Genomic DNA, 13,869 nt, shown 5'->3' on the forward strand with positions numbered 1-13,869 from the left:
CGTTTTTCATTTCAAAATAAAAAGCTTTCAAGCCACAATAGTATTCTAATATCAGCCTATTGGCCTGTTGCTTTGGTTCTACTTTATTCTGTTTAATATAGAATCAACAAATAAACTTTGTTGTTGTAATGTTATAAACTGTTAAATGTTACTGTCACCAAATAACAGTAACATTATGTTTTCAGTCAAGGCAGAGAAAGCGGAAATTTCCGGAAATATTTACGCTATCATCAGACATGTTACTACTCCCATTTCCGCTTACAACCGCACCTCCGGCCCGCACCCAGCTGTGTGTCAAACACACAAATCTGTTTAAAGGTTTGATCTACAATGATTATTGTAGATAAACACCGACTGCTGTGCTCTAGTTAAATGAAAGAATCCTTTTATTTCATTTTGAGAACAACCTATGAGGTCGTACACTCAAGGTTCACTACAGTGTTACAGGCGATTTCTTGTCTTGGGCCTTTGCGGGACACCTGCTGCTTTTTGACATCATTCTGACTAAACTTGCGTTTTTGAAAATAAAGATTTAGGACTGATCAAAAATGTTAATGTAACAATTAACTGAAAATAGTTTTGGATTCAAAATCAATTGCAAGCAGATTTCACCGTTTTTTTCCTTTTGACGTTATAATATTGTAGCAGGGTTTTTATGTGAAGGTGTTGTAGCAGTGTTTGTTGATGAATGTGTAAAATTGAAAACCATTACAAAACTAAACATTACTCACCACATTGCATTAGATTACACAGGTCTACTGAGTCCTTAATGGAAATACATTTTGTAATAGTAGTAGTTGTTGATCAGTCCCATTTTTGCTGTGATATAATAAAACACAAAAGTTGTGAACCAAATAGCTTTTATTAATTCAATCATTAGTGGTTAAGCAATTAAACATTATCCAGGAATTAGTTAATGACAAAACAAAAACAAGGAAACAGTGAAGTGTTATATTCTACTAACACAGGTGTCAGTAAAGCTGTGTGTTGTTACTGCTTTGGCAGACACGGCATTGACAATCTGTTTTAAATGATTAAATCTTAAACTACTGAACATCTACCACAACTGTGCATGAAAAAGCTGGTATAGTTTTTCTTTATCTTTACATGTAAGAGTGCCAGTGCTACTTGTTGCATTGTGGAATCTGTGCAGACTTTAGAGAAGCGGTTTTAATGCAGAAGAAGTGCAGAGAGCAAGAGGCTTTCAGGTAAATAAAATCAAAATGCATTTTGATCTGCGTTGGCAGTGATTCACATTATATACAAAAATTGATACAAAGAAAAGTGTGGTGTGTCGGCACTAGAAGCCGAACTTTGACAGTATAAATACTGTGGCAACGTGACAAACCTTCCAAACAGTTCTTCACTACTTAAACCTGCAGGTTCTTTTCCTTTGGATTCACAAATTAAAAATGTATTGGGAGCATGCTAAAAGAATTGCAGTCAGAGCAGAACATTACAAATTCAAAATATGAATTCATGAATTCATTCTTGCAAGGCACTTATAGAATACCAGTAAAATGGTGAAAATACAAAACACTTTTATACATTTTACAAACAGCTGGCAATAGAGGAAACCTGTGTAGAAATGTCTTAATAAAATAGTGAATTGAAAGAGAACAGTTGGAAGCTCTGGTGATATACACATTTAATCTGAACCTGTAGCAGATGGGATTATATTGAGATGACTGACACTAGAGGTCAGTGTCAGACTGCAGCAAAAACACACACTCTTTTCAAGTGACACGTTCCAAGAGTACACAGTGTTTCAGTCTGAACAGGGTCTATCAGAGGTGTATAAGATTTGCTAAATGTGTTGGTCCTTCTCTCTTTTTATTAATGAAACACATCTTTAAGGAACAGTTGAAAAAGAAAATAGAAACATAATCAATGTGAAATGGAAATGACCTATAGTGAACCATCTCTATGTTTTGCAAACCTTCATTTTTATCATTCTTTAAGAAGCCTGGCAGAAAAACATTATATAAAGCTGCATTCTGTCAGTAATGAAAAGGAGATGACATCAGTCTGGTGTCAAGTGAGCACATATAAAATCATGCAATACTTAGTTCTGAGCTCATTAAAACTTAAAATAACAACAGAATTGGTGCACTTCTAAAATAATGTGTAATTTAAGCAGAGTATCATATCACCATGGTAACAGTATTTAAACAACTGAACAACAAAGATGGAGGAAGGAATAGATGCTGTTGTGATGTGTGATATTTAACATTTCTAGATTGCAAGGAATTTCTGGATAAACAAGAATATGTACTCACTGTGTTATGACAAATTTGGCCAATGGGAATCTGCAACAAATTCAACAAATTCAATGCTCATTTACATGGTCTCATTGCACTAGTTGTGAAAAGTTAGTGTAGTGTTCTGATGTTTTTTAAAAAAGGTAACAAATAAGTTTGTCCCCTCCTCTAAATCTTTCCCCAGTACTGTCCACAACAAAACTGTTTTCCATTTTCCCTTCCTTTTTTTGTAATTATTTTAGTTTGACCAATTACCTACAGCACCCTAACACAAATGAACACCCCCTGAAGTGCTGTTGTAAATACTGAAAGAAGTAATTATGTTCTTTAAATGCCTAATTTTAAGCGCGCAACTTGTAGTCAAATTAGCTCAAAGCAAAGTTGTTAAGTACAATTTGTTGTTTTTTTTCAGTATTAGTTATATTTTGCACGATTCTTGTGGGTATAAAGGACATCATACTAACCAAATGTACTGCTGAGATCTGGGAATGTGGCAGCTGATGAACAATCAGACAATCAGACAATCGAGAGAGGGCTCAACCATTGGTCAACCAAATGTTTCACCTTTTGTGAAGAGAAAGCTAGTGACAACATTAGCAACCTCTTGTACCTCTTGTAAACCTCTGCAATGAAGCATTATTACCGACATTGTGGGTTCACCAGTTTGCCCTTAATAACTTGGTTTGGAGACATTTGGTTTGTTTTTTTGTTTGTAAAACTCTTCGGATTGTCTGACTTACTTCTAGCAATCTGTTCCCAGATGTCATCAATTACTTTGGTGAGTACATGTTATACCTGATAGGAATAGTCGACAAAATAGTACAAATGAGACCCAAGTTCTAATCAGCTGTAATTATTCTTCAGCAACCTTCTCCATCCACAGAATTTATTGACTTTTTTAAAAAAAAACCTCAGGGTTGGTGCAAAAGGTTTTTCTAGGAACTTGGTAAATCTCCCATTCTTTATCTAATCACTGTCTCTATCTCTGTCTTCATCCTGTATGACATCTTGGCTGTCCTCCTCTTCGTCCTCCTCAACCTCTTCCTCCTCCCCTCCTCCATTCATCATCTCCATCTCAACTTCTACTGCACCTTCCTCAATTGCCCCATCCACTCCATTGAAGTGCTCAGCATCCTGACACACTTCTACCATCTCTGTGCCTTGGACCACCTCAACAGTGCCCTCGCGGATTTTCTTCACATGGAATGTGAATGGGGGCACTTTGTACACGGCAGTCTTGGACCGGGCATAAACAACATGGTCTGGTGTGAAGGCCTTCTTCATCTTGTCACGGGATGCCTGCATCTTCTGCTTGCGCTCAGGGTTGACACTCATACGTGTTCCAAGCTTTCCCATCTTCTTCTCAATGTTGTGACGTGTCTTTTCAAGGTTCTCCTTAGTCTTCTGCTTGGTCTTTTCCAAATTCTCTCTGGTTTTCTGCCTTGTTTTCTCCAGGTTCTCTTTTGTCTTCTGCTTTGTCTTCTCCAGGTTCTCCTTGGTTTTTTGTCTGGTCTTCTCCAGGTTCTCTTTGGTCTTTGCCCGGGTCTTATCCATTTTCTCCCTCGAAAAGACCGTCTTCAGGGTTTGTACGCGCTGCAAGCTGCTGCGTTTGATGCGTTCAGCACGAGTTTCCTCATGGGCCTCCTCAAGATCCACTCCCTCCTCATCTGATGAGAGATCGACATGGGGTTTGTCAACCTTCTCTCCTTCCCCATCCTCTTCTGGTTCATCTACCGCTTCTTTGAGCTCCAGCAGGCTTCCTCCTCTGCTTCCTGACACAGACTCAGAGACCTTCATAGATTTAGAGATGTTGAGTTTTGAGGGCACCTTCACTTCATCCTGTGAAGAAGATCATAAGGATGGTTAAAGCAGTCTTATGTGTAGCATAGAACCTTTTCAACATTCAGGTAGTGAGATGACATACTTTGTTCAATTTGTGTAGTTTTACATGTGCAGGTTTGCCCTCATATTACCCTCAAAGTATATAATAACTAAGAAATCCCGTTTCTTGAGAAGATTTTGCCAGTGGCCAGTTATGTTCATGTTTAAATCTACTAAGATGCAGTAGAACAAACAAATTACATATTATGACCTTATAAGGTTGATATACTGTAATTAATAGAAAACTGTTTATTAATTTTCTTTTACATCCAGTAGTCTCAGAGTAACATTAGTATTCCTTTGAAGGTATATGCATCTGAGAAAAACACAACTTTAGCTAACAGTTGAGTAATTATGTTTATTTGCTTATAGTCAGTTTATTCTGTTTGGTGCCATTTCCAATGGGTTTAAAATTCAAGCGAATGTAAAACCAACAACAACTAAAGAACAAGTTAATGGAACAGCAAAGTCAGGTGAATTATTCTGAATTTGTCACAATGAGCAAAAGTATATTATATATTCATACTATAGGTGGTGATTGTATCCATGGATAATATAAAATGAATTATTTGTGTAGGTTTAAGGTTATATTTCGGTATCTTTATCCAAATTGAAATGCAGTCCATTTGGTCACAGTACGTTGAGGTTCGTTCAGTTAAAATGATGCTTAGAAAATCCAATGAGGCCAGTGTTTCATTTTCAGTATTGGTGCTAGAAACGGATTGTCGTCACTGTACATGTTCGTTATGTTTATTCGTAGGTTTTTCCATTTGCACAGGTATCCACAGGCTAATTAAAGTAAGGAGCATGACTCACTAGTCATGGTTTACTAAACAATAGATTAGAGGCCTGCTCGAAGAAATGTGGATTAATTACATTACGTGACTCCAGGGTTTACGCATGTATCTCACACCAAAGGAAAGAACTGACAATGAAAAAAGGAACTCTGAGACAAAGGAATGGAAAAAGGAAATAGAAATTCTGTCCAAGCACAGTTGAAGTGGAATGTGATAAATTCACAGATCTCAAAGCTGAACATCCCCCCTGCTCGCATTAGTAGGATATTCATTTTGTAGACATCCAACAGACTGCACACATACACAAAAACACACACTGGCTGAATAGAAGAGGAGAGAGCTGACTGAAGGTCTTCAGGCTGTAACAAGCTGACACATGCTGGGATTCTGAAACGGTTCATCCCCCTCTGACAGAGGATTGAGCAGCCATAGGCCTAGAAAGACAGTCAGTTTGTGGTAATGAAGACAAGATCCCCAAATACTGAGAGTGTGTTGAGGGTGTGCAGTCATGCATATGAGAACCAGTGGTACATCCGAAACACAGCTAGTTTCCAGTACTGCTGTAGCTAATCACAAGTAGTGTCAGGAGTTAGCTGTTAATGTTACGTAACAATATTACTATATATAACAGCACAGCCGTACACATTACTTCTTGAAGCAGTGATATTATTGAAGTTACTTTGATTTTATAACATAATCTCAACTTAAACTCGGACTCAGAAATGCATTTTCACCTTGGCAGGAAGTGATCAGGTTTTTTTATAAAGTCCTTTTGAGCTGTTTCGGACTTATTGCCTTGACTAATGATTTTCCCTATCCCATAATCAAGACCCTGTGACCCAAATCAAATCCTTTTTTGGTAAGTTTAGGAACTTCCATCTAATGGTAAGTTCTTCCTGCCAGTATAGTTAGTCCACCATCTTTTACTGCAACCAGCTTGGCCAATAGTTGGATCCACCATAAGGTGTGGAATCTCGTCTAGAAAGCTCATTAGCTGCATTCAGACAAAGCCTGACATGGTGATTTATTAGCTGGCAGCTCAATGTAAAACACAGGAGCAGGTCAGTTAGAAATGACACTGGTTTAACTTCTGGCTTTGTGAGTAGAAGATAAAAGATTTGGTGATTGTTTTTGAGTGGGTGACACATGACTAGTTGTCTGAAGTATGAGACGCAGTCATGGAAAGAATGAGAAGCGGCTTCTAGATGTGTAGGTGATATTTCCAAGAACCTAATAAATGTACATAATATTACGGCTCCACTTATTATATTAGGACTGTAGCTTTGCCTCTAACCCAACAATGGCCCCACATCAAGTCTCATGTCAATCTGGGTGATCCTTGCAGCTTCTAGAGCCTTTAAACTGGCTTTGAGTCTTTAGCTTTGGTACATAACTGTCCTGCACAGAGCACCATACTCAAGTAAGGATGACCACATTCCACCAGCTTGCCCTGATGAAGCATTCTGCCCAGCACTCATCATTATTTCTCTATTCCCCCGGCCCATCCCTCCCCGTTGCCCCTTTCTCTCACCTTTCCCAGTTTTTATCACTAGATGAACAAGCCCTTCTTTCCCTTTCTCTCTTGTGCTCCCTTCACCTCGTATTGCTCTTGTTAAGAACTTGTTAATGAAAGGATGGGAAAGAGGGGTGGGGGTCTTCCTCTTTCCATCACAGCAACTCCTCAACCAATGGGGCTCCTGAATGTCTGCATGAGAGCCAATACTTGTTGTGTGCATTGTCTTTTTCTTTCCCTCTACACTGACTTTATGGTCAAAACAGGAACACAGTCAGAACAAAGGACCACCGGGGAAGGGTGGGGGGTTAGGGGGTGGGAAGGTGTAGAAAAGGAAGATATTTTTTTGCTGTTGTATGAATCTAGTGACAGCAGAAGTGGGCTGATGCTTGAGGGTCTTGGAAAACCATCTGCTCAGCAGGAAGATGATAGCATCAAAATGTTTGCTGGTATGAGAGCGGAGTGTGTGTGTGGGTGTGTGTGTGCGTGTGTGTTGAAGGGGTGAGCTAGGGACTTGTATCTATTGTGTTCGGCTGCTGTTCGGGGTGATGGAGGTTTTATGAAGGTATTGTACTGCAGTATCTAGGGTAAACTTGACCTTGGGTGAGCAGCTGTGCTGACAGGCAGTGGTGCTGGAAAATACTGTACCTGCCTTGTTCCGTACATCTTGTTTTGATCTCAGGCTTTGATGCAGTGGGTGTTGTAAGTTGCTCAAGCTAAGAGTCTCAGACGGGGCCTCGAATTTTGTTACATGTGCTCTTTTTTAAGGTGGATATTATTGTTGAGTGTTTGCAGGGTTTTTACTTCAGGAACATATCAATGTTTTTTTTTTTGTGTGTTTTAAAAGAATAGTTTCAATTCTGGAGGGGGGTCACCAAAAACACAGGCTTTAAATCCTGTGAGGACCATATCCAAAGCTAATGTTGTAGCAAGATCACTAGCGGTAGATAAGACGTGGCTGAAGTATTAGGTAGTTTCCTTGTGCTGTGCCCGAGCATGAGTGTGCCCCCTCTGTTGGCCTTCAGTTACATTGTGCTTAGAACGTTCCACACTCTTACATCACCACACTGGGCCTTTCACACCACTCTCTGACTACACTGAAGTGTTCTTAAGCACAGAATGGAACACTTACAGTAGTCGACTGGGGACAGATGGCACAGATCGCCTAGTGGGAGTCCCAAATTCAGACCCCCCCCCCCCCCCCCTCTTTTAGCAAATTAAATACTAATCACATCTGACTCCTCATCAAGTGCAGAGGACACATTATACCACACAACACCTGGTAACTGCAGGGTTGACTTATCTTTGATGAGCCTGGCTATAGTGTGGGCTTAAAATAACTGAGTGTGTTAGAGTGTAGAGGAGGCCACAGGCTAATGTGTTTATATAAGAACGACTCAGTGGAAGGAGGGAATTGCAGTATGTGCTGCTTGTGTGTGTCTGGAGGACTTGGAAAGAGTGTTCAGGCATTCACCTTGGTGTGTTGGCTTCCTGACCCTCCTAATTTAATGGGACATTGTTCTCCACAAGTCTGCTGCACCAAAGACAGGAAGGTACACTCAGAGCCATGGAAAATAAATGAAGGAGGTATGTAATGCTTTGGTGAGTGAGTGTGTTCCTGTGTGTGTGCTTTGTTGCCAAGGCAGAGACTCCTTTTTGCCCAAAGTTCTTGCAAAACGTTCACAAGGAGATAATTTCTATATCTGGTTTGCACTTAAATTACAAAATGACAGTCGTGAAGAAAATTGCAAAAGACACTGAACAACAGTGTGTGTGTGTGTGAGAAAGAGAGAGAAAGAGAGAATCAGTGGGAGTAGACATCATATGATTTGTTTCATCACATTATGGGGCTGTACTGTTTGCTCTTTATCTCTTGTTATTCATTTCTGCGTGTGTGTGTGTGTGTGAGTGTGTGTGAGTGAGAGAGAGAGAGAGGGAGGGGGAGAAGGAGAGATCACATTGCACTGGATCTTTGTAACCACTACTGTGTTACATTATCTACCCCCCAATACTCACTACATCCACTCTCTTAATTGTTTGCCTGTCAGCTTTTCTCTCTTTCTTTCTCTCGTTCTTTCTTTCTTTCTTTCAACCTCTGTCTGTCAGGGGTGGGCAGATCGCTGCGGTGACTCATGGTCGGTGGAAAAATCATTCATCTGAGAGGTGTTTACTGTGCTTTGGGTCTGGCTCTCTCTCTCTAACAACCCACCACCCACTATGTGTCAATGCACCAATGCATGAATACTCACATTCTTATCCCTCAAACACAAGGCATTAAAACACAGTACTAACAATACGACTAATATACACTTGTCCTTCTCATCTTGGACTTGTCTTCACTTGACAGCCCAGCATTCCAAGGAAACTCGTTGTGCTGCAAAATGTCTCAATTTCTAACTGAGATACTCAGGATCTTCACAGTTTTCTGTTAACATGTGGATGTGGGAGCATTGCATAAACCTAATATCCCAGTGGTTTACATGCAGCATGTCCTTTGGCAGTGTATGTTTTACTCATACAAGAAATTTGACTCTGGTTTCTAGTGGCTTGCTCCTTAGGTTACACCTAAATAATTTAAATAACAATGTTCAGGAAGATAGAGTTGGAAGATTGGAGTTGCAAAAACCGAGGCATCTATCTGCAGTGCTGTGTTTCAAACTTAAAACTGGTTCCGGGGTTTCTAGTACCGGTGTTTTGGTCACCTGTGGTTATTGGACATGCTGTTGAAAACACTATCTTAAATACTGTTGTTATGTTAGGTCCCAAACGACAATTTACCTGGCATAAATGTACCCATATTCTAAAGCGGTGAAACCATGTATGTGGGACTATGATGTGATGCAGGATCAACATTTCTTTTTCTCTGAAGCAGAGCTGCTCTGAAGGCAGAAATAATATTTTGGGTCATTTAACAGCGACCAGATACACACAGAGAAATGTTGAATAAGAGCTGTGTGTAGGACAAGTAACAGCTAAGGCTTAATTTCTTATAAATCCTTCAGGTGAAAGACAGACAAAAGCTGCCATTGTGTACACACTCACTCACACATGTGTGTGAGCTGCTTAGATCAGCTGGCTGATGCTCTGTGTTGTCAGCACAACACAGTGTCTCTGTTGCACGGTCAGTGTGTACGGTCCATCCACTCTGCTGTGGACAGCACAAGCTTAGGACTAAAGCACATTAGATTTTAAAATCGTAACTTTTGGAATCTTAATTTTAAAAAGGTGAGACCGCATGTGTAAAGACATTTTTTTGAAATACGTTAATCTTAAGGACACCAGAAGATTCAGTCAAGAACCAAAATTACATATTGGGGTTTTATACTGAACAATTTAAGAGATGTGATTCCAGGCAACTGTTGTCTTACTGAAAGTCGCATGATAAAACAAAAATGGAGGTGGCTAATAGAGTCCAACAGAAGTTGTGAAGTTATTAACTTAAGTTATATTTGACGAGTGCTTTAATTTACTAATTTTATTCACTTTTTACTCGCTGAGTTTTATTTGTGAGTGACTATACAGTAGGAGAGTTCTCAGCTGAGACCTGACTCACTGTTGCTGCAGCAGCTGCGGCTGTTCGTTCTGGGAGTTTGTAGAACCCACGTTATTGGTGTCCAAAAAAAAAAAGTGGTACTTTTAAAAGGACTTTGCGTTAACACATCGTTATTGCATTTTGTTGATAGGCCTAAAATGAAGTTTTATTCTCAGTCTTAAACGAGGCTGGTGGAAGCTACTGCTACAAGAAAGCAGCATCTGCTTGGTGACGCTTTCTACTCAGCTTGCTGCCATTCGCTGTTGCTGTTTCCTCAGCGTTGCTTTCACACTACACCCTACTAAGCCAGGCTGGAGCATGAAGACTGTCTTGGAAACCCACTCACACTTTGGCGCCATAATCGATTCCTATCAGGCTTGAATTGGGAGGGCTGCCCATTTTGGGAAAGTGCACACTGGATGCAACATTGGCCTGATTATCCTGCAGTGTTGGGTCAGTCTTATTCCCCAAAGCCATTGCACTTGTAATTCTGATAATCGGATTTCAATCCCACCCATACAGTCACATAGACACTGTCAGATCCAGGGCATCCAATATTGTAGTTGTGGAGACTTTTTTACTCTGGGCCAAAAATAGAGAGAGAAAATGTCAAGGGTTCACCAAAATCAATGGAACAGAAATGTCATGTATGTAGTACAAGTCCATTGTTCCATTCTCCACCTGTCAACATCATTATTTATGCCCCAGTTTGGGTTTAAGTTTATGCTTCCTTAAAGTCTCCTTTCAAAGCTGTTGAGGATGCTCCTCTTGGGCATATCTGGACTTCTTAGGTGGACCCAGTGTTTGGCTGATGTTGCTCTCAAGCAGCACAACAGCAAACCATGGCAGCAGCACAGAAGCCACAGCACCCAGAGGAAAAATCTGCTCCTCATTAGAGTTGCTCTGTGAATAGGATTCTCATTTTGAGTGTATTGGAGTTTTTCTCCTAAACCATGAACAATCTAAAACACAGCTTAGATCTCAAACTTATTAACTGATTAAAAAGTGAGATGTACATATCATCCTACGAATATGAAGTAAGTCTGATGTAAACGTTACATAAACACCAAGGCTGAATCCTGAATATTTCCATCTACTGGAAGATACCTCAGCCATGTGTGTGCTGAGTGTGTGCGTGTATGCACGTCCTGCCTTACTGGGTTTTTTTACCTAAAGCTGTGCCTCACTACTTCATGTCGCTGCTCTTACAGCATCGGGTGTGATGACTGTTTTCTATAAAATCTACCAAAACGTCCTGCCAGAAATTTTGTTTCCACTTTTACTGCCTTCCCTTACAGTTAACAATTAGTTTGACTTGTGTCTCCATGGTAACAGTGGCGAGCCTGCCTGGAACTATAATGTTTCCAGATGAAAGGAAAAAGATGTTTCACTAGAAAACAGTCAAGAGAGAGTCATAGAGCAGGCCTACTGCTGCTGGAGGTGTGTGTGTGTGTGTGTGTGTGTGTGTGCATGCACGAGTGTGTTTATGTGTGTGAAAGCTTTCCACTCCCTGACCACACTGCAGCCACTCATCAGCCTGCTGTAGCGAGAGAGAGGAATCCCGCTGTAACACACCCCTCTCTGTTTCTGTTTTCCTGTTTAAACTCAAACCACTAAGATCCCCTACTGCTGTGGAAAAGCCAGATGCATGAGTGTGTGTGTGTGTTCTGTACCTGTATGGGCAATATGTGTAATGTACTGTGCATTCCATCAATCTCACACACACACACACACACACACACACACACAAAAACACAATGAGGGGATTTTCCAGTAAATCTAGGGAAACGGGGAATCCTCATGATCCAACTGCTGATGTCAGTCTGAGAAACAAACGACGACAGTGTTTCTTTCATCTGGAGCTCTGCGATTACTGATTGCTTCAGTCGAGGGAAAAAATCTCACCGCATGGTCTATTTAGTGGCTGTTTTTAGTCATCTCACATGATCTTCATCAGCATCAAAGAAAAAAAGGTGACCAAATACTTTCCAAAGGCTCTGCTACACTAACTGATTTTGCATAAAGATCTATTGGTCTTGCTCATGCCATTAATGAACTTTTAAGAATTTTAGCCACAATATGCAACTTATGTTAGTTCCGGTATAATCTCTGTCAAACCACTTTGGACAACACATTTCTACAAAGAAAAATATATTTTTTTAAACTCATACAGCTAAGCTTCTATTTTTTAACTAGTTTGAATTGCACTGGATACTGAAAAACAAACAGTCCAGGTACGTGACATTATGTATTGCTTGCAGTTATTCATTTTCATAAGTATAAATGCTACAAACATGTTATATAACACATGGACAAGTGATAGAAAAACTACCTCAATGGCTACATACTAATAGAGGTTTGTGAGAAAATATGTTGTTCTGGATCGTGAGCGAACCAGTCCTTAAAACAAAATGGACACCAGGGTCAGCTGCTGATCTGAGCATCATCAGAGGACATGGAATTGGAGTAACAATCCAGCCTCACCACCTGTCGAGAGCTGTTAGTTCGCGTTTTGTTTTACTTTAGCAATAAAACCACAGAATAAATCGTTTGTGACACAGTGAGACACATCTAGTGGACATGAGACAAAAAGCAAGCAAACATCAGCACAAGTAGTTGAAATTAACCTGTACTTAACTGGACAACCCTACACGGACACAGAAAGACATGACTTAGCCCTCAGAATTTAAAGCTGTGCAGGCTCCAAACCTGCATTGGTGTCCCCCATAGGAACTCAGTCATACTGAAAAATGTCTTGTACCTAACAGAAAATCTGCAAACACGAACAATAATTGGACAAAATACCAAACCAAATAAGGCTGAAACTGTAGCTGTGTGTTTATAAAGTGACATAGTCTGACTTTCACTTAAATTGGGTCCAACTTCACACTGATGGCTTCATACTGTTTCCTAACTATAGTCAAAATCAGCAAAGCAATAAATCAGTGAAATCTACCCTGTCCACCCTGTCAGACAGCCGGGTGTGTGAGGACGTTTCTCATGTTAGTGCCATGGGAAAGACTGTGATGGTCACAAGCAGCATAAAACTCTGGGGAGAGAAGTCTCTACTGTTTCTGTTTTCCATTTGTCCTCTTTAATCAGAGACATGGGACTAGAGCAAAGGAGGACATAGAGAGAGAGAGAGATGGAGAGAGAGACACAGAGACAGAGAGAGAGAGAGAGAGAGAGAGAGAGAGAGAGAGATTGCTATATAAAGTGATGGCATGCCACAGGTCCCTAAGGGGGGGAGAGGGAGCAATGAGTCACTGAGCCTGTTGTTGCACTGAAACACCACAGCAGCTGTCTTCATCTCACATCCTCTCTCTGTCTCTCTCTCTCTCTTCTTCTTCTTCTTCTTCTTCTTCATCTTCGACTTCCTTCCATTCACTATTCATCCCTTTAATCACCTTTGTTTCTCTCCACTTTCTTTGATGAACTGTCAGTTAGTGGCAGGAGAATAAACTTAGATCACAGAGGAATGAGACAAATCAGTGTTCACGTCTCCATGGCAACAGGACAAATATTTTTATGCCAGATCAGTGGAACTTGACCCGTGGCATGAAACAACACAGGATGGGTAGGTTTCCCCTGTGGTGGTGATTCAACGGTCCTCTAAAAAGTGCTCAACTTGAAACTCCACACACTTTTTCCATCTGCTCTGCTTCTAGATAGAAATTCACCACTGCTTGTGCGATGATGTGTAGCTCTAAGCAGTGAGCAGGTGGTGAACGATGCCGGGCTTCCTGTAGCTGTGTGTGTGCTCAGTACTTCCAAATGGTAAATGCTCTGCTTACATAGCACTAATTCACACACATTAGTGACAGCGGCTGCCATTCAAGGCGCAGACCTGGCCCACTGAGAATCAGCGTCCTAAACACTTGGACA

General features: G+C 40.6%; 1 protein-coding gene across 1 annotated transcript in view; it reads right to left on the reverse strand.

Moving 5' to 3' along the window:
- Positions 1–843: 843 nt before the first annotated feature.
- Positions 844–13,869, reverse strand: part of cavin1b (caveolae associated protein 1b) — a 29,491-nt gene continuing 16,465 nt past the window's right edge. Inside the window, exon 2 of the mRNA XM_067511809.1 lies at positions 844–4,100. Within this exon, the coding sequence (XP_067367910.1) occupies positions 3,228–4,100 (873 nt within the window). The 3' untranslated portion in view covers positions 844–3,227. The remainder of the gene's footprint in view (positions 4,101–13,869) is intronic.

The sequence above is a fragment of the Channa argus genome, chromosome 7 (genome assembly GCF_033026475.1).
Source record: "Channa argus isolate prfri chromosome 7, Channa argus male v1.0, whole genome shotgun sequence".
Taxonomy (NCBI): Eukaryota; Metazoa; Chordata; class Actinopteri; order Anabantiformes; family Channidae; genus Channa; species Channa argus.